Below are 26409 nucleotides of genomic sequence, written 5' to 3' on the forward strand. Positions count from 1 at the left end.
CACTGAGAATAGAAGAACTGGGCTTTACTGAAGCTACCTCAATGACTTTCTGACTACATTAAAGCTACATCATGAGAAACATAAATGATAAACTTCAGTGGGTCACAAAGTGACTGCAATAACATTAAGATATACAAAATATAACTGACACAATAACATGGCAATTAGTACAGACTTTTGAATGTTTTACACCATACTGACACACATACTACTAACATTGCCACCTTTGTAAACATTTCAGTTTTTTACATTTCTGATTATAAACCTTTATTCAGGAGATTAATTGTCCCAAAACTACACAACACTAATACTATTATGAATATGGTATCAGTTTCCAACTGATAAATTCTTGACTGTAAGAGATTCATCTAACAACAGCCCCATGACCAGGCATTATATGTCATCCAGTGTTAAGCTAGCTAAAAATATGTTGTGAATGTCAGAAATGACATTTTCCCACTGAAGTCAACCATCAGGTGTAAAAACATCACCTGGTCCATCTACACAACTGTCTCATGACACAGATGTTAACATGTGTTTTCTGTTTCGAGCACTTCCACAGCAACCATGAACTGTTTTAATGCACATCAGTAATCACAGGTTCATAACCTGTCTGCTGTTTGTTTGGAATCTGTCATTTACCAAAAATATATAGATTTAATTTAAACGTACTTTAGTTGTCTAAATATTTTAATAATCATCAATACGTTAACACACTTTACAGACTGCCATTCATAAACTAGTACAAACACCAGGAGATAAACAGAGCAGAAACAGCTTTGTAATCGTATTCAGACTGTTATTTTCTTACAACATACAACAGGTGAAGCACTGTGATGAATCCCGTTTCTTACATAGAACATGGTTCTGCAAACACTTACAGACCAGGTAATGTGTTTAGTTCAGGTGCAGGTACTCACCTCGTCTCTGGGGCTGTTGGTGCTGTCCTGCAGACGCGCACGCACACACACACACACACAGAGTTTTATCAGAGATCCTATCAAGCTATAATGAATTGAGGGCTTAATTGTCCCCGAATCATAAAAAATGAAATAAAATGAAATCACCTGCAGGTCCTCTGTGAGCCAAAGATGTCTTGTGGAGACTCGGATGAGTAAATAATGTGCAATCATGTGTGTGATTTGGTTTCACCAAGGAGTCATCCACTGAGATTTCATTTCTTGTAACCATGACAATGCTCATTGTGCGTAGTGAGAGCATTCAAAACAACACAGTCGTCAATTATGACACTCTCACAAACACACAGCAGAGGAAACAGGTCATGTTTCAGATGATGGTGTAATTAGTACCCACAGGTCCCTCTGTTCAACACTCCTTCATTTGAAACAGCATTCAGCTCCTATATCCTTCCATACGTCCCCAGCTTGGATTACAGTGGTTAAGCTGGCAACAGCTGAAGTTTAATCTTTTCACTTCTGCTTAGGTCAGTTGCCTGGTTTTCAGGTCTTAACCTTGTTATTCGATAGTGTTCCTCCTATATATTTTTAACTCTACCTCCTGATGAAAGCTTCATTCACTGCATGTGGTCGATCAGCTGTTTGTCACCAGGAGGAGCAGCAAACAAGTCAGACACAGACGCTTGTCAAAAACAGCTCATCTTTTATTCTTTATGTTGTTGTACAGTAAGGAAGAACAACAGCAGCAGCTCTGTGGGCAGGAGTGAACAACAGTGAGACTGACAGTGACAGTCAGGTGTACACAGTGTATTGATTATTGATAGATGAACAGATCAACTCTAACCCTTCTCTGTAGCAGCCACACTCGCTCACACACACGCTCCTCAGCGGTGTCTGGGTTCTGACATGTTGGTATTATTCTTCTGTTTTCAAGCCAGCAACTCAAGTGATGTATTTTCATTTAGTGACTCTACAGGAGTAAAACCATGTACTCATGAATGACATCACCTCTACAATTCTACTTCTGATTTCTTCCAGAGGAAAGTTTCTTGGATTTCTCTCAACGAAAACTGTGTCATTTAAAAAAAACAATGTGTTTGTGCCAGCTTAAGAAATAGAGAACTATGTTATCCCAAAGACTATGAGAGCAGGAACAAACAGCTGACCTTCCACCTCCTCTGCTGGATTATTTATAAATTGAGCCAGAAGTCTGACTAACGATTCAGACTTCTGAAAAAAAGAAACAAAATGGAACTGTTTGTTGCATTGTGGCCCTAATCCTCTTCCATAGTCGAGTCACTCTGCAGTTCTTTATCAAGAAATAACTCAAGTGCATAATTACTTCTGGACAACATCAAAGTACAGTCAGTTTTATATGGCTCTTTTTGGGTTTATTTTACACACATAAACAGAAAAATATTGATTTATTTTTTCATATTGACAATGGTTCTCTGCAAAGTGACTTTAATTTTTTTATACATCAGAGACTGTTTACGGGTGTTGAAGAGTGATACTGCATGTGTGAAATAAGTGACTCCAGAGGGAACTGACCCAGTGATGTCACTTCCAGTCAGCATGGGTTTGGGCTGAAGACTACAGGTGTGACACTGACGTGGAAAGAAGTGAGCTTACCCGACCTCTATAACCTGCTCCTCCTCTCTGCTGCAGGCTACATTAGCCGCTAATAGCATCACAAACTCAACTCTCAGACCAAACTGTCAGCAGTTTAACTGCATTGTGGGTAATATAGGAGCCATGTTTTGACAAGGAAGGAGAATGCATGGAATGAAAGATGATATCTCTGGTTGTGTGTTGACTGCAGCTCATACGTTTCAGTCATAGCAGTGACTGTTCATTTAAACAGTTTAAGGCTCTGAAAATACTGTTTGACACAAAAATACTATTATGTTTCACTGTTATATTTTCAATACATTAAAAACAACAGATTTAGTCTGCTACTGGTTGCATTTAGTCTTTTTTCTGTCTTGATGTTGTAGTGTGGATGCTAGAGTGCTGGCTTGATGTACTGAAAGGCAGGACTGAATGCCTGGAGCTTTTATCAGTTCCAGATGAACACAGGACCACAAGAGGAAGTGACAGAATGGATAGAACGGATAAAATATTTACTATAACGAGCATCACTTTTTCATTGGATGGGAGTGAAGCTATCCATCTTCACATTGCTGGGGGGGAGGTGGTCAGTGGATAGATTTAGTAGCATTGTGGGTAAACAGTGAGGGCCTCCGTCAGGTGGAGTAAGCTAAGACCTTGTACGTTGTGTCATGAAGGGGTTCAGAGCTGTTTTATACTTTCAGAAACACTTCCAGTCGTCAAGTATTGCTACAGAATAGGAACTGCACCGTCTGAATCTAAGTTTTACTGCCGACTCTTTGAGGAAGCACTACGAGTAATTTTGATTGCTTATCTTTAGTGGTGATGACACTACTACATACAAAACAGATTTACTTTTAGGAACATTCTAGAAACGTGGGAACAAATTGAAAAGGATAACACTGACAGGTAGGAGGTAAGACAGTGACCACAGGTTGACCTTTGACATCAGTGACAGGAGGAAGACTTACAGGTTCAAATCAATGTCGTGAGGCCTTACATTGCTAGCAGCAGTTTTTGTTCAGCACCAATATGAATGTAATGTGACCTTTGGTACCAGTGGTTTATGTTAAGGTGTTGAGGTGAGAGGTTACAGTCCAGACATCAGGGTCTTGGTGCCTTACAGGACTGACAGCAGGCCTTTCTGTAATACCAGTGGGAACACAGTTTCACCTTCAGGACCAAGGCACAGTTGGCTGTTGGTTTGTCTTGACAGGCGTCATCTACTGCTACTGATGCTGCCGGGGCTGCTGCTGGATAAACACACACAAGCCAAAATCAGTCTGAAATTTAATTAGAAAGGGAAAAGGTCAAAATGTGTCATTAACATCATGAAAGCAGTGAAGGAAAACCCTTCCTCACAGTGACGCATGTATGAGTTCATTTATGACCCGCTGATGGGTGAATGATGAAAGTGTGCTGACAGATTGCATCACCTACAGTACCTACGCACACTGCATTTGTTTGTATACCTGGGGCCTCTGTCGGACAGCTCTGGATCTGACAGCTCTGTCGGGCTTCTGGTTTGAGGGCAGAGTCGCAGCTGTGGCCCCTGGTTACCAGCTCCTCCCCCTGATAACACTTCACCTCTCGAACCTGGACGCCACTCCCACAGGTCTTGCTGCACTGAGGGCCCATGAGGGGACAGGACTTTTCATTTTTCTCTACATGTTACTGATGATCACACCAACAGACACTCAGATCAAATGACAAATAAGATTTCTTAAAAAAGTATGGACACCACACAGAATACGTCTGAAGGTGCAGGAATTTATACAACTAGTCAGTCCTGATTTGAGATCGCTGTGAATGTGTAAGAAACTAGAGGTCAGTGGGTCACGAGTCCCTAAATCCAAGACTAGATTTGATTTAAACTTTGTTTTTTCAGCCTTGACGGCTCCGCCTTTGTGAGACTCACACACATGGATCAGTAAAGATCAGCAGATCATTGGTTTCATGTCCTGACAGCTGTCATTTACATTTTCAAGCTCTTCTTAAAAAAGATAGGAGTAATTTACAACAACAGCTTGACTTTATCCTGGAGGCTTTTTACAGGTTGTGGTTCAACCAGTTCTAATAATATTCAGCAAAAATAAAGATTCCAGAGTTGAACAGAAAATAGCAGTGATTCAACAATAAACATCACAAGATGTTTCTCAAATCTGTCCAGAGTGAACCCTCTTCATAAACAAATCAGTAAAGGATCTCTGAAAAAGACAAAAAACCCAACATCTGCGACGCTGTCAGAGTTTCCTCTGGTACCAGTCAGCTGATTGTCGACATCGCACTGAAAAGAGTGGAGCTGCAGCTGCAGGCTAATGCTAAGCTAGCTGTGAAGTTTATTTTTCTTCTTTGCCTTCATACACATTCCAGGTAGGAAGGGTGGAGAAATAAATTATGGGAGAATCGTTGGTCTTGATTTTGATCTTGATAATCAAAGCTGAAAGCTCATTTCGATCAATTTTTTACCTTCACCAAGGAAGTAATGTTTTTAACCCTTCATCAGCAGGATTACGGAAAAACTACAGAACAGATTTCCACAGAACCTGGATGGAGGACAGGTCTCAGCCCAGAACAGACCTGTTAACTTTTAGTGCAGATCTGGATAAAGGGACAGATCCTTCTTTAACATTGTGAGACAGGACCTTCTTCAACACTTTCATTCATGTCTCAGGTAATAATACCTGGATGTTGATGAAAGGCATCACGTGTATTCAGGCTGCTGGTGTCTGAGTGAGAACAGTTTGATGCAGATCTGAGATCTGGTGATATTAAATTCTGGTTAATCAGTTCTGGCTGCTTTAAATGTCCAGTGATACAGGGCTAACCACTTTGATACTGGATTAGACTTGATTTAATTAAAGGAGACTGTTGGGCCCTGGCGGAGGTTTGCACTCTACTGAGTGCCATTCCAGGTTCTCTACAGAATGGAAATCGTGACCGCCCTAGCAGACAGACAGACTGACAGACAGGCAGGCAGACAGGCAGGCAGGCAGACAAGCAGGCAGACAAGCAGGCAGCCAGGTACCTGAGACCAGGATGTGGTGAACCATTTGGAGCAGGGTCTCTGGAAGCAGGATGAGCTGGTCTCTGGTTTGTTGGTTTTGTCACAGCTGCTGTCTGGAAACTCTTTGAACACACCAGCATCCAGCCCGGCACACACCACCTGACGCTGACGTACACCGCGCCCACATGTAGCGTTACACTGACAAACACACAGACAGAGACTGTGAGCACAGTGTTTATCTGTGTGGGCTGGCTCAGCCACAGACCTCTTAAAGTGTACCACACTGCTTCTTTAGTGTTTACCTGTTGCCATTCCTGTTCGACCCAATGGGGGGCGCAATCTCTGTCACCACAGGGATAGATGGCCAGCGGGCGCATTGATTGGTCACACTGCTCCTCTGACATCACTATCCCACCTGAGGACCGACACATGACTGCACGCATCATCCTTCCCTCTCCACACACTCCTGAGCACTGGCACATACACACATATTGTTAACTGACAATCCTCTCCATAAACTCAATACTACTGACAAGTGTTGAAATGCCTGGTCCAGTGTGTGCTGAACGCACATATGTGTGTGTGTGTTGTCAAACTCACAGGTCCCCAGTCAGAAACTGTCCATCGTCTATCACAGGGCGGGCCTTCACATTCCTGACTTTCTATTGGCTGAGACGACTTGTTACATAGTCTCATTTCCATGGAGCAACGAACCTCCCGAGAACGAACACCCCGAGAGCCACAACGTGCCGAACACTAACACACAGTGACACACAAACACACACATACAGTCACTGAATTTTTCTGAGCTCAGCCTCATTAATATTCAGGAAACTGATGAAAAAAGGATTCAAAAGTTAACGGTTATAATCAGCATGGCAGCAACTCACTTTCAGCATTATTTACAGCCATGTTCATTATATTCACAGATGAGATGAAGCTGCACATGAACAATATGTGATCTAGTCAGACATGACTAATCAACATGAAGAACACTGCTGCTGATGTGTTTCCTTCTTTATTGTTGTCATGCTCTTCTGTCTGAAAGCTTTTTCAGACAGTTCAGAGTTCAGAGTTCCACTTCACACCCATGAAGTCCTCATTTCAACCACAAGCAGCCACGGTGAGGCTCTGGAGAGCTTCAGTATTGCTCTTTACAATGAAGAGAAAGCAGCTGAATGCCTCCTAGCGGCCTCCCTTTGTGTCATGTCGACCATATGGTAGAGCAGCGGTTCCCAAACTTTTTTAGCCACGCACCCCCTTCTATGTCCCAACTGGGTTGACACACCCCCAATCCCCCACACCTTCAAAAAAAAACAAAATGCAACAAGCTTTTTTATAGCCATATTAAAGGCGGCATGTTTAATCATGCTCAAATGACCAGAACACACATAGGCTATAATAAAATAATCACGACATAGACGTCGGAACTAGGGGTGCTGCCGCCCTCCCATCCGCCTCCCCGCACCCCATCAGCCTCCCTACCCACTGCATTACGCTTTAAAAAAATAAAGAATCTGACTTACATTTATCTCTTACATGTAATTAATGCATAGATCTATGCTTTTGATGTGACATGCAGCCTGCCTGACTACATACAGTAGCCTAGGCATCTGGCATAGGAGTCAGGCTGCATCTGGACCTGGTGCGCTCCGAGGCGGAGCGGCGTTGTGATCAGGAAGGACTCCGCATAGCTGCAGGGCGAGAGCAGGCAGTTCTTGAGGCGGCTCACAGGAAACGAGTGGATGTGGGTTCCTCGGAACTGACCCCCTTTCCACGAGAGTGGCTAAGCCTTGAGCTGGACATACTGAGGAATGTGTGTAGGGGACGGGAAGTAAGCACCATCCAGGATGTGTCCATCCTGCATAGCCTACCTTGCAGCCCCACCCCGCTCCATGCTGTCGGAGGTGGAGAAGCTCATTAAGCTGTGTCTGGCCCTGCCAATATCTGTCGCGGCATCCGAGCGCTCTTTCTGAGCCTTGCGCAGGCTGAAAACCTGGCTGCGCACCATGACGCAGGAGAGACTAACACATTTGACCGTTATGAACGCTCACAGTGACTTTATGGATGAAAGCGATGTCTCCACCCTGCTTAAAATCTTCATCAGTAGGTCAACTGAGAGAAGGTCCACTTTTGGATATGCATGAAAGCCCTGAGTCAGGAGCGCAGACTTTTCTTTTTTCATTCAAGGGTACAAATAGGCCTAATGCTGTTATGTTCCTTAAATGGCCTGATTTAGTGATCAAAGTGACCCCGCCCCTCCCAACAAAAATCCCGCCCCCCTCTCAGAAAATAGTTCCGAGGTCCATGAATCACGATCACAACAATGCGCTCTGGCATTTGAATTAATCTGAAACACTGTAACACAGTTTCAATATAATGCAAAGTTATGCGCAAGCTTCCACTTTTAAAAGTGGATGGATGACAGGCTCAGGATCAGAGGCAGAAAGCAGATAAATTGGGGAAACTGTAATTGTGTAATTATCAGACCGCCATTACATTTTTCATCTCGCGCACCCCCTAGCGGCAGCTCACACACTTTGGGAATCCCTGTGGTAGAGGACGAAACGTCCCCTTTGGCCTGAGAGTACTTATAGGACTTTTCCATACAGTCATGCCGGCTCTGCTTTGACTCAGCACGTCAGCCCAGCGTGGCAGGATTTACCTTTCTCATGACAGGAGAGCTACCTGCTGAAGATGTGTCTTTGACTGAGGACACGTTTGTCTTGAGTTGTGCTCAATGGAGCAGGTGTAAATACTTGTCTTCACTGCAGTACTATCGAAGAACAGCAGCTAACAAAGCTCTGCTTAATTTCCTATAAATTATTTATGTGCAGTCACACTTTGGCTTGACTCTGGTGGTGGTCCATCGTGGCACAACTTGCCACGCATAACGTGGTAATGGAAACACAAAACAGTGATACGGTTTGACCGGGCACAGTTCAAAAGTACCACTGAATAGCCCTGTTAGTGAAACATTAGGGGGCAGAAACATTAATGGCTGTATGGTTGCTCGGGTAATTATTGTACTTTTTTTGGTATTAGATCTTGGATTTTAAACTCCTATCCAGTTTCAGATTAAAAATGTATTTTTATTTTATCCACTGAAGATGTCTCTGTTAAATAGGACTGAATTGTTTGTATGTGTGATTATATGGGAAATGTTTTGATACCAACACTGAAACCTGTGAAGCTTTTCATGGAGCCTTTGGTTACCAGAACACACACTGGCTGTTCTTGGTTCATGGCTTTATGTATTTTTGCTCCTTTGAACAACCTTTTTTCAGATTTCACAACATCAACTTGCTATGAAAATGTGAATTGCGTTACCATGAAAACAAACAAGAACCATCAAAGCCAACAACAACACACACATTCCTCCATTAGACACAGCTCTGTGGCTCGCTGCACTACCTCTGACCACTCAGACACCTCCCACTGGGGTCCACAGCTCTGGCCAAGGCAGACCTTTCTATTGGCTGGTTTGTGCAGGTCATGTGACAAACACAGTGAATCATAGACCGAGGAGTCAAGACCGGGTGACAGCATCTTCCAGCAGCGCACAGTTCGATACTGAACGCCCTCGCCACAGGTTCGAGAGCACTCACTCCACCCACTGGTCTCCCATCTGAGGAGAGAGCGGAGACACGATACAGTCGGTGAATTGTAAAAAACAGTTTCAGGGATATTTGGTGACAATCACAGTGACAGATGTCAGTCCCTTTGCTGCCTGTGCTTTGAATGTATTAATCTGTACTAGACTACAACTACTGATCAAAAATTTTCAAATCCTTACTTAAAAATAAAAATGACTGTGGCCATATGACTCACCAACAGCATATAACAAGGCTTTAAAAAGAGCAGAAAAAGTCATACGATGTGATTAATCTTGTTTGGCTTTAATTTATTTAGACAGAAAACACTTAAAGATCTTAGCAGATTAAAAGATAGGGACATGTGGGTACACTTCATTTTGGGGATAACTTGACTTGGCATCTGACATATACTGACAGAAAATCATCCTTGGCATTGAACTGAAGTGTGAAGAGTTTCAAATCAGAGCCTTTAGTTTAACCAACCAACCAACCAACCAACCAACCAGTCAGTCAGTCAGTCAGTCAGTACCTCGGAGGACATTCCTTTCCAGTGCAGAACTCATGTGTGGGCTCAGGTCTGGTCAGAGAGTCACAGTAACTGTCATCGACTTCAGTACCATCATACCGCACACACAGGGCATAGCTAGCAGTGATACCTGGCAATAGACACAGACACACAATGTTAACAGGGAGCAGACACAGTGCAGACATTGATCAACAACATACAAATGATGTGCAGTACAAAATGTGTCTGGTAGAAGAGACATGTTCAACTTTTTCTTTTATTTTGTTTTGTAATCCCTGAAACCTTTACTCAGTAGAAGAATGTATCTAAATATATTTACTCAAGTACTGTACTTAAAAGGTACAGTGTGTAATAGGTCGCCATTAAAGCACCAAAAATGTTCAAATATAGATACACGTAAGCGGATATTTATATTTTAGGCGGTTAGAATACGTCTTGCTGTTGGTACCATTTAGCAGCACAATGCTCTGCTTCTCCACACAGACGGTCATCTGCTGCAGGTAACACACTGAACAGGGACAGTACCACAAACAACCACACATCAGAAGACCACAACTATCACTTCAAGTAAAAATCTGAAGTACTGCTTTACTTTAGTCTTTTCTGTTTGGGTCACTTTTACTTCCACTACATTTAACTGACTGCTTTAGTTAGTAGTTACAGGCATACAAAACATTCCAATGTATTTTGATAATGTTGGACATAAACACGGTGAAGGTGCTGCTTTAGGTGCTTGGTAAGTGTGACAGCAAGTCTCACTATTTTCAGAATTTTTCAAAATAAACAATCAAGATATTAATGGAAAAAATAACCAGCAGAAGAATCCAGAATGAAAATAATCAGAACCATTCAGTCAGATACAAAACAGTTAAGAATGACTTCCCCCTCGACCTTCGGCAACAGTCACATTCTGCTTTCTATAAAAAACTGTCAATAGAATAATACAGTATATAACAGTAAATGTAAAAGGATCTGATTACCTCCGCCACAGGCTGTGTTCTGATATACAGTTTTAATAGACACAACAACGTTCACAAGTTGTTTTATGAAAGATAATACAATAAATGTTGATGTAAATGCGTGTTGTGCATGTGTTTACCTGTTGTACAGGTAGAGCTACATGGAGCATATGCAGAAACCTTCCAGCGATACATGTCTGCCAGACTGATATCTGGGTCAGGACCAACGTCAAAGTCATTGCTAGAGAGACAGAAACAGAGACAGAGACGGACAGCTACACTTTTCAACATTTTCCAAATCATTTTATAAAAAACCCTAAATGTAACATGCATAACACAGACGGAAGAACATGAATGTCATTAAGTTATATTAAAAGACCTGCAGGCAAACCTGAACACAGACTTACCTCTCTGTGTTGGCTGCCTGTACTGCAGACACCTGCTGCAGCTGTACCAAGATGGCAGTGTGTGTGTCTGTTTGTGTTTCTGTGTGTACAACAGAGTGTGTATCCGTGACTGTGAGTATGTCTGAGTGCAGTTCCAACCGTGGGTCAGTGTCTAGCTCTGTGTCTGTGGCAGACAACATGTCCACTTGTGTCTCTGCTGGTGAATGTGGATCAGTGAGTGTGTGTTTAACAGAGTGTGTGTTTGACTGTGTCTGGTTGTGATGTAAGTCCTCCAGTAGCAGATAGGGGGCATCTTCCGGCAGCTCTGCAGAATGAACAATCTGACTACCTGTGATTGGATGTAAACAAATGAATGTTTTATGATATTTCTGACATTAAGAGATAATAAACAGTGAAGAAGATTGTGGCAAAATAACAAAAGCCATTATTGAGCCGAAGCAAAATATATTTGTTTGACAAAATTTCTATTAGGCTCCATTAAAAAAATACGACTATAATAATTATAATAACTCATGGTATGTAGTATTTTTTCTGTTTGAGTGTAATTTTTATGGTCTCTGCACACGGCGGTCAGAAGTCGAGGTCCAGCTACAGAACAACAAATACTGGAGGTGCGATGACCTATTGGGTCTGCCACTTCCCATCACATCCAATCATTTCTACCTGGAAAAGAGAGCAGCAGAGAGTTGTCTTCATCAGTGGAAGGCTCGTCAATCGAGTTGGAGGAACTTCCTAAATAAACAGAAAAACAATTTGAGCAATGAGACAAACAAGATATTAATGACAGACAGGTAAGTAAACAACACCAAGAGGCTGGACAAAACAATTCTGCTAATGTGAAGGTCAGTATATATTCTCCAAGCAATGATCAAATGGATCCTGATCTGGGGAATTTGGAGGCCAGGTAGATGCCCCGAGCTCTTAATCACAGTTTTTGCAGTGTGGCACGGAGCATTAACCCTGCTGGGGGGGCAGCTGGTTCATTTCTGTTGCTGCCGTGCTTATTTCATGTACTGTGCTGCTTTGCTAGTGTCTTTACCCAACAGTAACATCTGAGCAACATCCTAACTGGTAGGTATCTAAGCTGTCATTACCTTCAGTCTGTGGCCCAACAGGTAAATCATGTTTCCTAACTAACGTTGGTGAATGTGTTGTTATTAATGAGATATGACAACATGCATTTTAAATGAATGAGATGTATATACTTGAAAAAAGACTTGTCAGCTGATGTGTGGTGTAGGGTTTTCTACAAGGCTCTATAACAGACCAACGTTTGTATTTAACTCCATGATTACTGACTGATCATTTTCACACTGGAACAGTGAGCACGAGCAGATTTTAAACACTAATGTCTTCTCACTTTTAAAAAGTTAAAGCTTGTTTATCCAAGGACAGATCAATCTGTGACTCACGGTAGCCAGACGGCACTGGAGGTCCCCGCTCTTCCACATCATTTTGGCTGAATACGTGACTGGTGACATCAGCTGGTCTGAAGACCAACATGGCAGCAGGCGGTGGAGGGCTGGGTGTCCTGACCTCCCACACTACTTCTTCCTCCTCCTCTTCATGCAGCCGGACATCTGATTGGTCATCAGCTCCTAGCTGGGTGTTGTAGTGATGAACGGTTGTCACGCTCACACTGCTGTGGTTCATCGCTCTAAGTAGATCCCCTCTGACGTCCTCATTTACCTCGTTATAGGTGAGGTTAAGATGAGAGTGGGAGGGGCCTGTGGTGATGCCTTGTGCAGCTGTGATGTCATGAAATGTGCGAGGGATGGTGTACTCATAGGTGATGTGGGGGAGTTTCCCGTTCATGTTATAGTACTTCATGCCCAAAGAGAAAATCACAGGTTAGTTACTTCATACTGGAAGTGAAAATCACCTTCATGACAGTAAAATGTACATATACTTGTACTGTGTGTGTGTGTGTGTGTGTGTGTGTGTGTGTGTGTGTGTGTGTGTGTGTGTGTGTGTGTGTGTGTGTGTGTGTGTGTGTGTGTGTGTGTTTGCGTGCGCGCTACCATAACGTTCAGGCCCTGAAGTGTTGGTCCCTGGGCAATGATATACTCCAGGCCATCAGAGAAAACATTGCTGGGACGTCTGTATTTAAACATTGTTCCTGCTACACGGAAGTTTTGAGGATTGTGAAACACAGTGTTTCCATTGAAGAAGAAATGACCAGCTTCATCTGACAGGGCTAGATAGGAGGGGAAACATCAGGGGGAGGGACTAAGACAAGGTGACATTCAAGATTGGGTCAGAACCCAAAAACCCACAGAAAGATATGTCATTTTCAAATTAGTACTTTCTACAATGTATCAAGTGGTTCTTCTTTTGGAAAGAAGAGTTAGGGAAGAAGATCAAAATTATCTTTGTGTAGTCGGTACAAATGTAGGCCCAGATCATGTTTAGCCTAGCTTAGCTTAGATATGTTAAATATAATTTCATAACAAACAGAAAAAACCTTAACTGTTGATTTGGTTCACAGGTTATTGACCTTAAAGGAGTTGTTGGTTCTCACCCAGGATGTTCTCAGTCTTATGTCTCTCTACGATCTGAATGTCTGAAGCTCCAGCTGGGATGTTGGTGATGAACACGTAGCCTGATGACAAAAACAGCTATTTTAAACACTGACACAATGGTCTTTTGATGATTGTCATGGGGAGCTTTGAAAAGAAATTGTGGACATATGAAAGAAAAAAAACTACGGAAGCGCTAAAGGGCCATGCATTCATACATTTCATTTCCTCCGTTTTCCCGTGATAACGAGTTAATTTCATTTGTTTCCTCGAAATCTCGAGTTATTATCTCATAATAACAACTGCCGTTTTCCCGAGATAATGGGATAATTTTCTCGAGATCTCGAGAAAACAAAAAGATAGTGTAGTATATTACATCATTGCAGGAAACATCATTCAGTGTTGCAATGTCAGAGGAGCAGGAGAATATCGATCACCGCGTCACATATCTTTTCAATCAAGGCCTGACAAAGGCTGAAATAGCATTATGCCTTGCTATTACAGATAATATACACATTAGTGTGCGTAATCTAAAAAGACGGTTAGCAAGGCTTCAGCTATATCGGCGGCACAATCTAAGTGAGCCTGCTGTCATCGTTAACTACATAGCTGACCAGCTACGAGGTCCCGGGCGTCTCCATAATCTCAGGCCTATCATATCAGAGTCATTATCTCGAGACCTGGAATTAATTATATCATTATCTCGGGAGAACAAAGTTTCGTTATCTCGAGATCTCGAGAAAATTATCCCGTTATCTCGAGAAAACAGCGGTTGTTATTTCGAGATAATAACTCGAGATTTCGAGAAAACAAATGAAATTAACTCGTTATCACGGGAAAACGGAGGAAATAAAATGTATAAATGCATGGCCCTTTAGGGCTTCCGTAAAAAATTCCTGAAATTATTATTACTATTATTATTTTAATTGTTTTTTAAAGGTGGCTCAAACAAAATAAGTACTATGAAAAAACCAATCCCCATTTCTTTATGAAATAATGGACGCATTTCTCTTTTTGTGCACCAAAGTCATCTTCCTGGTGACTAAACACACCAGCAGCACACCACCAACAGTGTTTAAAGCTGCTAGCTTTGGCTTTAAATCTAAAGCTAGCAGCATTCAGTGGTTGTCAAAAGGTGATGAAAAAGTACGATGTAACCCTAACCCAGAATAATGACAGAAAAAAATAGGTTGACATTTGGAGACACTTTTAGTTTTTTGATAGAAGCTGACTGTTGCAATAATGTTATTGTCAGGAGACCATGTGGCAACAAGTAGCTGCAAGGAATATTACAAATTAAATCAACACAATTAGGGTTAGGGTTAATGTTTAATAAAGTTACATTACTTTTTAAAATGATGTTAACTTAAGCCAACTATGTTACAACTGGCAGTGGTACAACATTCTGTATTATTAGTATCTCAGTACACAGCACATTACTTGGGGTTTAAGCAAGTCAGTAGCCCAGCAAGCAAGTTAAGACAGTTTGTTTAATTTCCAATTTATTGTTGTGAAAAGAACCGTTAGCCGGTCCACTTGACCAGTACAAATCTGCAGCTGCCAGTGGACGTGCAGTTTGGAAAGTATGTCGGCGCCTTAAGACGTGCTATCCATGCTGAAGCATGAGGCTGATAGTCATTTTTTGTTGAATGGGTCCATGCAGCTAAACTAAGTCTGTTTACGACATCCACTTGTTAATAACACACATCACATTCTATGTAGAAAAACACTTTTGGGTTTAAATAAAATACACTGGTTGTCTGATACAAACTATTATTAACACTGGGTCTCATCAAACATCAGTCAGTTGTTCATCCAGGGCCCTAATTTGTTGAATGTGTTCAAGTCAAGTCAAAATAATTGTGCAGATCAAAAACTGTTTCATGTTTGGATGTACTGCTCACATTATATCATCAGCTCTAGTCTGCAAAGGTGCATTCTAAATTATACAAACTATCATCTACTGGATGAAATCTGAATTGAAGATTTTTTGATTGAAATGCTGATTTCTTGTCAAATTTTCATGATTTACTTTGACTGGGACCAGACTTGGCTTGAAAATAGAGTTTAGATACTCTGCCCGAGCCCGAGCCCGAGCCCGGACGTGACCCGAACCAGCCTTTGGAGCTACCTTGAAATTCTGACGGAATTTGACACATAACACCTTTTTAAGCAATATTCATTGGTAATATTTCATCCATTATATATTAATAGGCTTATAGGTTTCAGTTGAGTTGAGGTGGGGTGACTGTGAAGGCCCCAGCATTTGATTCTCATCCTTTTCATACTCATCAAACCATGTTGTCCATGTAATACAGTCATCACAACCATATGATATTCTCTAAAACTGAATTGTATCCCGTCTCTGTCTCAGGCTGTCCACCACTCAGAATGTTAACAGCTCATATTGTGTTGGCTCTCCTAAACAGTACCAGCTCTGCCCTAACCAGGTATGATACTGCATTGATATTGATACTATACTGATTAATTATCCACTGAGTCATTCACCCTGAGGTTTACAGGAAAAAACAAGCAAAACACTTAAAAAAAACTCTTTTCTGTGTGTGTATGTTGTGTTTTTCAGCTCTGTTGCTGTTTGAAGCTAACACTGGGGCTGGGACAGTGTTCCCAGTTCAATTCTAAAGCTTTTGGAAGAAGATACTACCAGTGGATACCTCTTTACCCAGGTATAATATCCATCCATCAGTCATGTTTTTTTCAATCTGTCTGTCCCTTTTATTAATCCAGTTATCACTCTTTTAACACAGACAAAGGAAACTGAAATTAGAGTTTAGATTGTTTCTTTTAATCATTACTTTATTCATTTGCGATCCATTCCATGCTGAATAAGCAAACAGCGCAGTTTACGTCCTTGTTGCATTATTCATTAAGATAATTCTAAACAGATTTCTGTAGTTCAAACAACTCGGAATTGTAGTTGAGAACGTCAGTTATAACAGCCCACTGTAAAGGTGATGGTCCACTTTAGTGCGGGTGGCTCCGGTTACTCAAGAGACGACAGGCAACATGTGGTTTCCGCACTGCACTTTTATTCATAATACTGACCATACCATGCCAGGTCTCTACGGCACTAGATGTTACATGCATACACGCAAACGAAACCAGGTTCTTGCACCAACACTTGTGTAAATAAAGACAAAATAAAATGGGGAGTCTTTGCTCTGTCGGCAGTATCCTTTCTCATGGGGAGCGGAAGTACACCTGCTCTTCTTCATCGTACATGTTACATTACCCACTAAAAAAAAGGAGGCGCCACCTAGTGGCGCTTCATTGAATAACTCTGACTGTTACAACCACGTATTAAAAACTTGTAGACCACTTTTTTGTGGTCTTGGTCTTGTCACGGCCTCGACAGTCTTTGGTCTTGGTCTTGTCTCAGTCTCGGGTCTCTCGGTCTCGCAATGTCTCGGACTGGCCGAGCGGTCTCGAAGGGATTTGTAACCTATAATATCCAGGCAGGCACAGTTTTTTTTATTTTTTTAGATATCATTATACACCCCCTTCAAGTGGTACCAATCACATGCATTTTGTGACACAGATGGCGTTGGCGCTCGTCCTCTCACGCCCCCCCTCCCCCTCTAAAGCACGGTCACGGATCCATGGAGGAGGACGCAAAATGTCGGCGAATTCGTCAGTCGTGCGTGTGTGTCTATGGGCCGGATCTACTAAGATCCCAAATTGCTTGTACTAATCTGCGTGCGCAATCTAGAAATTTGCGTGTGGGGTTGAACTGCGGTTTCGGGCAATTTACTAAGAGTGATTGCGTTAATGACAACAGGTGCAAACGTGTTGGAGAAACGCCTATTTAAATGAGGGTTTAGTGTGTTTCATGGTTTTCAGCATGGCGAGTTTGAGAGAGCGAAAGCGCAAAGTGAAATTCGACCCTTTGGAATTAGAAGTGTTGGTAGAGGAAGCAAATAAACATTTCAATGAGCTGCAGCAAAGGAATCTGACGGTCGTGCAGAGGAACGCCGTGTGGGAGAAAATTGGTGAAAAAGTTAATGCTGTTGGAAAAAACAGACGAACAGTGGATGAAGTGAAAAGGAGATACCAAGACATCAGAAGAAGAACAAAAGAAAAATTGGTGTATAATAATATAAATATAATAATAATAATAGTAAACATGCAAGGAGTTTTGTTATTGCAGTATTGCGTGACTCCTTCTCGTAGCTGGCTCCAAATCCGTTACTCCAACAGCTCCAAAATGGCAAGGCTGGATAGGCGATATGTTCTAGTGATAGTTTCCTCATTCATCCCAAAAATGTTCACACGAGGGTGAAAAATGCGTTCTCGGCGTCTCCTTCCATTGTTTCGGTGTCTCCTTCTTGCAACAACAACCGCAGCCATGTGTGCGCAATTACGCATACAAAGCGTTTGCACCTCCCATTGAGGCGTGTTAAATATAGACGCAGTTTCTATTGCTTTCAGGTTTGATAAATCACTTTGCGTGTGCTAAATTAACATATTTACATTTTCTCCACCCACAACATACACAATTGCGTGTAAACGCCCCATGTTGCATATTCATTGCTGCAAACGTACTAACTGAATGCAGACGCGCTATTTTGCACCTTTGACAGACGCAACCCTTTTTGCGCACTGTTAGTAAATCAGTTAGTACATTTTTGTTTGCACACATTTTAATACACGCAAAACCTTTAGTAGATCTGGCCCTATGTATTTAATTACAGAATTGTGCTTATAATGGCCTTGTTTGAATAAATATATGGCATCATTGGCCTTTGAATAATATTTGCATATCGTTGTGATTGATTAAGCATTAGGCTTATGCCATTTCAGTGATGCTGATATTATACAGTGTAATTTGGCTACTATAATGGGAAATAATGCAATTTGAAGTTGATAATTGTGTGTATCTTTAATATTTAAAATTCACGTTTCATCTACAAATTAAGTACAATTTAAATCAGTAACATATATCCCATTCATTAGACTTTTTTTGAGGTGCAGGGTGGTGTTGGAGGCTTGTTATTTTGTTAGATGACTTTGGGACTATAGTCATGTCAGTCCTTAACAGCACTCAAGAGTCAATCCTCAAATAGTGTAAAAATAGCGGTCATGCAATTGCTACACATATTTGATTTCAGCCAATTGATGAAAACATTTATAGTGAGTTCACACACAAGACATGCACTGTATCTGTATTATTGTGCCTGTAGTTGAAATAATACAATCTCATATTTATACTAAGCAGCTGAACCCAGTATGGTGCTTATGTTCTACAACTCACGCAAAATGGCAAAAAAACTAGTTTTTTTTTTTTTTTGTCTCGGTCTCGGTCTTGAGCTGAACTAGTCTTGGTCTTGACTTGGTCTGTCTTGGTAATCTAAAATTAGCTGACAAATTTAACCAAACAGATGATTCAATAATCAGTGAGAAGCACTGCAGTCACAGAAAAAGTGTCATTTGCAATAGTGTCTGTGTAGCCATTACATCAACATCCCAGCAGTTCTACACTTCGGTGAAGACAACCCGTCACAAACGTGAGGTTTGTGGAGCAGGCTGCTGAAGGCCCAGATAACTGTTAACTTTAAACACTAAGTGTAGTTGTGTGAGTGTACTTAAATTCAACACCAGATAACTGGACTTCAGTCTGAATGGTATGTAATGTATACGCATATGCACATCTGTCTACATGTGTGTTTGTGTGTGTGTTACCTAACTGTGTGAGTGCCTTCCTGTATGATCCAGAGATGCGCTGGCATGAAGTCCCGTTGCCTCCACATACTCCACATCTGTCTACTGTTTTACTGCTGTACAGCTCTCCATCACATCCTACAGGCTGGAGGAGAAGCGGAGAATAAGGTTGTTCATCCAGCCAGTGGAAATATATGTTGGGTGGTATTTAATACATTAAATACATACAGCATTAGTAATTCTTACAAAAAAATAATGACATCACAAGTGTTTCCTGTTGGGTTACCTGACATATACCCTCTATACAGACTCCAAGGTATTTGGTATCGCGGCAGAAGGTACCATCATGGGCAGGCACGAGCAGCTGACGCTCACCACTGATGGTTGTACACTGCAGGTCACATGGCTTATTGGAGATGCTGATGTAATCAGCTACATGGGAAATGACATAATTTTAAAAAGATATTTACTTTACTGACAACACAAAATAGGATTTCTGTGTAATGAAGGCTTCAATGAGTTACACGTGATTATCTTTTGGGATTGCCTGATTGCAAAGTTGCCAGGTGCAGTTTGAGCTGAAGGTGGTAGATGATCTGCTGAGGACTTAAATACTCCATGTCAGCAGCCAAATCAACAATTATCAGAAGACAATTTATTTTCATTTATTCAACAAGGGACACGCAGGCCGGGTCGGGTCGATATTTCCCGCCACTATCCTCTGGTTCGGGCTCGGGCTCGGGCAGAGAATCTAAACTCTAATTTCAGTTTCCTTTGTCTGTGTTAAAAGAGTGATAACTGGATTAATAAAAGGGACAGACAGATTGAAAAAAACATGACTGATGGATGGATATTATACCTGGGTAAAGAGGTATCCACTGGTAGTATCTTCTTCCAAAAGCTTTAGAATTGAACTGAGAACACTGTTGCTGTTTGAAGCTAACACTGGGGCTGGGACAGAGCTGAAAAACACAACATACACACACAGAAAAGAGTTTTTTTTAAGTGTTTTGCTTGTTTTTTCCTGTAAACCTCAGGGTGAATGACTCAGTGGATAATTAATCAATATAGTATCAATATCAATGCAGTATCATACCTGGTTAGGGCAGAGCTGGTACTGTTTAGGAGAGCCAACACAATATGAGCTGTTAACATTCTGAGTGGTGGACAGCCTGAGACAGAGACGGGATACAATTCAGTTTTAGAGAATATCATATGGTTGTGATGACTGTATTACATGGACAACATGGTTTGATGAGTATGAAAAGGATGTGAATCAAATGCTGGGGCCTTCACAGTCACCCCACCTCAACTCAACTGAAACCTATAAGCCTATTAATATATAATGGATGAAATATTACTAATGAATATTGCTTAAAAAGGTGTTATGTGTCAAATTCCGTCAGAATTTCAAGGTAGCTCCAAAAATAAAGGGGGACAGCATATCACCAGAGTAACTGACAACCGCTGCCCTTTGCTAGCTCTCCTTGACTGTAGTTAGCTGAAGACAGAACCAGAGAAATCAGTCTGAAGACAGGGGACACAGTACAGAGGTGATTTACAGCCGATCTGACCAGGACTATGGTCCAGGGACGAGAAGACACAGCAGGTGAGGACAGGAGAGGACAGAGAGGAAAGAGAGAGGACAGAGAGAGAGTCGGACACCAGCAGCAGGTGAATATTTTCGCATGATACTCTGTGAATTGAGGACTTATTTGGACCGAACCAGAGGTGACTGTGGAGACAAACCAACACTGTTCTGGTGACTGTTATTCAGTTTGTGTGCAGTTTGAATAAAGTGTGTTTTTATTATGAGTTAACGAGGTGATTCAGCTCGTCTTAGTTCAGTCAAAGAGAGAAACTTGAATTCAGACGTGTACAGTTGTAGTCTTCTGTAGAGTAAAGAAAACAGAAGTGAGAGTATTCCTTTCTTGACATTTTGTGAGTTTATTTTGTTCATTCATTAAAATGAAAGCCAAGAGAGCTTGTAAAGCGGTCACTGCTGACATTAATGCTATCTCCCAGCTGAAACTACAGGATTTGTCAGACAATCACCTCTTGAGCTACAGACTGGTGTTAAGAGACAGGATGGGCCGGGGCTAGCTGGTTAGCATGCTAACTTCAGTAGACATCTCTGTAACACAGAACAAAGACGTCTCTGACAGAACGTCAACACTGTTTCACTCTCTGCTGATAATGTTAGCTCCTTTTTTGAATGTTTTAAACTAAAATTCTGGCTCAATCTTACAAATCCCCCCTTTAATGATAGTGAAGAAGCAATTGGCCAGTAGAAACTAAACATGAGGGCTGAGCCTGTGGGCTGCCAGCTGAAGAGCCAAAGCTAAGTGGGCGTTTGGAAAATTACAAAACCAGGGTGAATAAAAGAGCAGGGAGAAATTCTACCATCCCAACCATCTCTTTCCCAAACGTTTCTTCTTGTATACACCCTGTTAAGCCCCAGCACAGATCAAGGGACATCGTACCCATTCCTGTTTCTTTGTGGAATAAACAGTGATTCACTGACATTTAGCGCTTGTAATTAAAGTGAGTTTGTTTCTGTAAAGAGTGGCTTGCAGCTGCCGCTATGACCAAAAAGTACTTGTATACACTTCTCAGACGCTTGGCAATAAATTCACATTCAGAGTGCTTCATACTGACTAATGCTAATGTTATCCCCATTACTGTCTCATATTCTACTGACTACTTACAAACTGAATTATTACCATTACTTGCTCATTTGTTTGCCATTTGAGCCCCAAATGTCACCTTCCTTTTGTTGTGGTCACAGAGCAAACCATGTTTCCAGGTGAGAAGCACTGCCTTCAGTTACTGCTGCTTTTTGACACTTTTAGACACTTTTCAGCAGCTGCTTGAGTTCGCTATGATAAAAAGTTTGTTTTATACAACATCCCATCTGATATACCTGCTGGCAGATGTTGTCAATAATAATAATCAGTATCAGTATCAGTACCTATCAATATATATATTGTTGTCTACATTTGCTAATATGGAGACCTGTTTTTTAGATTACTAACCAGAAATACATCAAATAGGTGATTTATAACTATTAAATTCCCAGTGAAGTTTACCGTTTCAGTGCACCGACGTCATTTCACACAATAACGTTTATTGTTACTTATCTTTGTCACAACTGTAAAATGGCCAATATATCAACATCATATGTTTACTCCTCACTTTACTCGGTATCTGCATCAGCCCCAAATCTTGAGTATCAATCAGGCTCTATTTCATAGCTTTCACTCCTGTATTTGTTTTTTAACCAAACAAGTAAGTACATACTTGATCAACATTAGCTGAATAAAGAACATTAACAACTTGCATTATTTAACAGTACAGGAGGAAGGAGCTCTTTGTTCACTTTAAACCAGCTGATTGCATCACATCTCAAGAGTCTCACAGCTTGACAAGTTTGCAAAGTTTGCATCAACATGTAGAATATTTCTGCAACAGCCGTACCAAAGAAAATCTAAGAGTGCTGTGGTTTATGGTCGACATGATTCTAACTGTGTGTGTGTGTGTGTGTGTGTGTGTGTTGGGGAGGATCTACAGCTCCAACATGGAGTTAATGCATCTGTCTTTCATTACCATGTTAACTGCACCCCCTACACACACCTCCTCTGTCTATCCATCTGTGTCTCTCTTTCTTCAGCCCATCCTCCTACACTGTTTATATGATGAAGCAGGAGAGACAGCAGGAAGAGGTGAGCTGGAGGTCACTATCTGAGAGTGTCACATCTAATTGGTAGAAGGTGATGAGGGTAGCAGGAATGGGAGTGAGAGAAAAAGCAGGGGGAGAGGCGAAAAGGGGAGGAGGGGAACAGGGTAGTGTGGAAATTAGAAGTGAAGAGGAGAAAGAAAAGTGGAAAAGAGGGGTAAAAGAGGAAGACATGAGAGGAGGAAATGTGAAGGAGAGGAACAAAGACACGAGACAGGAATGGGGAGGAGGGGGAGCGACAGAAGGCCGACAATGAGGGCAGAGCAGCGTTAATCTTGGTTGACAGAAACTTCCGCAAGTCTGACAGGAGGAGGTCAAAGGTAACAAGATGACTACAAACACACCATTTCTGTCAGTGCTCTAACTTCCCTCAGTGTATGGCCTTGTCTCTACTCTCTTCCTAAGCATGTTACTGCTGTGAGGACAACTTAACATATGTTTCCTTTGTGTCTTTACATACAATACATGAAGGAATCATTAAATACCCAAACTGTTTAGTCTCTAAATACTCTGGGCCCATTGAACTGCCGGCACATAAACTGTAGATGCACAAACTCAATTGCAATGCAATGGACTTGTGTCTGTTTGGAAGTTTCCTGGCTCCAAACAAACCCACTGGGTGGAGTGAGGGTTTGTTTATTTAGAAAAGACTGCACAGTGCAATCCTGGTGATCATTTTGGTATGAAGTTGCACTTAAACCTGCTTAAATCACCTCCTATAAACAGACCTACAGCTATTTGAGTGACTATGAACTATGAATGTGGTTAAGGCAGGGTCTCTACAAGGCAGATTAATGGCTGAGTTTTATTAATGATGTCATGCAGCTGTAACTTCAATTATTTTTATCTCCTGACATGGTGACAGAATTGGTCAGGATCTAACAGGAGTGGAGCTTTATTGTTCTACACACCAGACGAGCTGTGATGCAGGGACATTATTTAGTATTTAGCAGCTGTCCTGACAGCTTTGATGGAGTTTGGTCAAGACATGGGCTTAAGACCTCTGAGGGTGTCCTGTGGTGTCTGGCACCAGGGCGTTTTATAGTGGATCCTCTGGGTCCTGTATGTTGGGGGGTGGGGCCTTTATGGATCAGACCTACTCCAGCACATCTTACAGATGCTCGATCAGATTGGGATCTGGGGAATTTGGATGCCCGGTTAACACCTTGGGCCCTTTATTGTGTTCCTCGAGCTGTTCCTGAGCAGTGTTTGCGGTGTGTCAGGGCACATTGTCCTGCTGGGGGGCAGCTGGGGGGCAATGTGCCCTGACAAACCGTGTTTGCGGTGTGTCAGGGCACATTGTCCTGCTGGGGGGCCACTGCCATCGGGTAGTGTTGTTGTGATGAGGGGGTGTACTTGGTCCACAACAGTGTTCGGATGGGTGGTGCATGTCAAGTGGCATTCACATGAATGCCAGCACCCAAGGTTTCCCAGCAGAACATCGCATTGTGATGAGATGATCAATGTTATTCACATCACCTGTCAGTGGTTTTAATGTTGTGGCTGATCGGTGTATATAAAATACTCTTTTCAATTGTTCAAACGCACAATTTGTAATTTCTGCCACCATGAGTCTTTCAATTAAAACACAGCAGAAAACATTTGCCAAGTTATTGTTTGGGACGAGGCGAGCAGTGCTACTCAGAGCCTCCAACCCTGGAGGAGAGAGTCGGTGCAGATCCAGACCTTCTGGCGAAATAAACACCTCAGATTCTGCTCTGATCCGGAGCTGTTTACCGATGGGAGGAGAGCTCAGAGATTACTTTTGAACTTTTGGTATTAAAAAGTGGATTTATCTTCACTCCTGTTTATCAACCTGACTGCAGCAGTGATCCGGAGGTGACCTCCATTGTCGGGTGTTTCTGTTCTGTAATATTGACTGCTGACTGGAGCTGGAGGGGAAATGTACTTTACTTCATGAACTACGGGTTTCACCAACTAGTCAACTCATCGACTACTATAACCACTAGTCGACGCTGTGGGCAGCAGTCAACTAGTCGTGGACAAAATAGCCAATAGTTAGCACTAGCAGTAACATTAGCTGCAGTGAGCAACGCACTGTATGGAGGAAGATGAGCATTAGTGACAGACAAGTGAAGACAGCAGACAATAGACTTGCTTGTCAACTTTGTCATGAAGGGTATTCGACCAGTATCTGCTCTTTCTGGAATTGCTGGATAAAATGAATCAATAAAATAAATACAGAATAAACACTTGCAAGACTAATGGAAATAAACCCAAATAATGCAGCTTTAAGTTACGTTTGCTGACTTCTTTCCAGACTCTCCGACTCTCTCCTGGAATTTACAGCAACAGGCAACCCCCGAAAAAACACACCAGTACCTTGAGTAAAGTAGTAGAACACGACTCAACAAGTTATATATAAGTTATATATTCTATCTTTAAGTAATTAACAAATCTAAAAAGCAGATAGTAACAAAGAAAACATGTTGCCTCAGTATACAGGAAGGCCTACTACTACATTCATAAACTCAACCTAAATGAAACAGAAATTCAGCTCAAAAATTACACTGTCTCCAGCTGACAGGATATTTGGGGTGATTAACTTTTTATTATCTGTATTTGAGTTTTGGGACTTCTCAGAGACACCTCAGCCAAACACCTCCATCTCCGTCCTGCTGCTTTTAATGCCTTAGTCACACTAGAAGACTGTCAGAGTCATCAGGTCGCTATGCTCTTCACACTATACAACTCTCTCGCACAATCACTGGCTTTGCACACTACATGACTGATCAGTGACAGGGGTCACACACTACAAGATCACACATGAGACGTGACATGGGAATGATGTGGTCCAAACAGTGGAAGTTGTTTGTTTGCTGATTAGCAGCCTACTTCTAATGATATCAGCCTCCGGGCAGTGCCTAGTTTGTGCTTTCACGTTCGTCACATTCATATGCATTTGCACCCCAAGTCTGCACTTGTGTCTAAGCTTGCACTCAGTTTTCCTGGGGTCCTGAGTGTTAAAGCCAAAATATAATACATGCAACCGTATGTTTTTTTGTAAACACACTACCTCTGTATGAGACAGTGTCTCTCCTGACTCCTCACTCCTCCTCCACAGCTCCTGGAACAAGAGGACCAACTGGACCACTCCCCCCACCACTGAAACACCTCCTCCTGGATCAAAATATATATACAGTACAACAGTCCATTTAGCATGGCATTTCCACTTGGCAGTGGTGTAACATCAGATTGCAGTTTGGGGATTAGAGAATTATCAAATGGACGCGCTGAGGTGATAAACAACTACAATGATAGATCTTGTTGGCATCAGTGTTTGGGCTTACAATCAGAGCAGTAGCTCCTGTGTGTTGTCCTAAATGTTAACTATGACTGCAAAAAAAAAAAAAAAAATCATATTGTTATTATTTTGACAGATATTGCAATTAAGATATGATTCATGATTAGACAATTTTTGCATCACAACT

At 41.8% G+C, this 26409-nt stretch overlaps 1 protein-coding gene across 2 annotated transcripts in view; it reads right to left on the reverse strand.

The window, feature by feature from the left end:
- Window positions 1–1606: 1606 nt before the first annotated feature.
- Window positions 1607–26409, reverse strand: part of LOC311266336 (ADAMTS-like protein 2) — a 31372-nt gene continuing 6569 nt past the window's right edge. Inside the window, exons 2-19 of one of the 2 annotated variants that reach the window (XM_084368663.1) lie at window positions 25995–26098; window positions 20318–20393; window positions 20081–20183; window positions 19508–19653; window positions 19243–19366; window positions 13545–13625; window positions 13045–13220; window positions 12436–12847; window positions 11687–11755; window positions 11024–11351; window positions 10757–10857; window positions 9661–9787; window positions 8950–9163; window positions 6136–6291; window positions 5838–6008; window positions 5557–5733; window positions 4001–4154; window positions 1607–3778 (exon numbers count right to left, since the gene is read on the reverse strand). In XM_084368663.1, coding sequence (XP_084224789.1) covers window positions 3633–3778; window positions 4001–4154; window positions 5557–5733; window positions 5838–6008; window positions 6136–6291; window positions 8950–9163; window positions 9661–9787; window positions 10757–10857; window positions 11024–11351; window positions 11687–11755; window positions 12436–12847; window positions 13045–13220; window positions 13545–13625; window positions 19243–19366; window positions 19508–19653; window positions 20081–20183; window positions 20318–20393; window positions 25995–26098 — 2865 coding nt within the window. In that variant the 3' untranslated portion in view covers window positions 1607–3632. Of the gene's footprint in view, window positions 3782–4000; window positions 4155–5556; window positions 5734–5837; window positions 6009–6135; window positions 6292–8949; window positions 9164–9660; window positions 9788–10756; window positions 10858–11023; window positions 11352–11686; window positions 11756–12435; window positions 12848–13044; window positions 13221–13544; window positions 13626–19242; window positions 19367–19507; window positions 19654–20080; window positions 20184–20317; window positions 20394–25994; window positions 26099–26409 lie in introns of both variants that reach the window. The other variant, XM_084368662.1, reaches the window with a different exon arrangement.

This window comes from Pagrus pagrus (genome assembly GCF_965226575.1).
Source record: "Pagrus pagrus genome assembly, chromosome: 12".
Lineage (NCBI taxonomy): Eukaryota > Metazoa > Chordata > Actinopteri > Spariformes > Sparidae > Pagrus > Pagrus pagrus.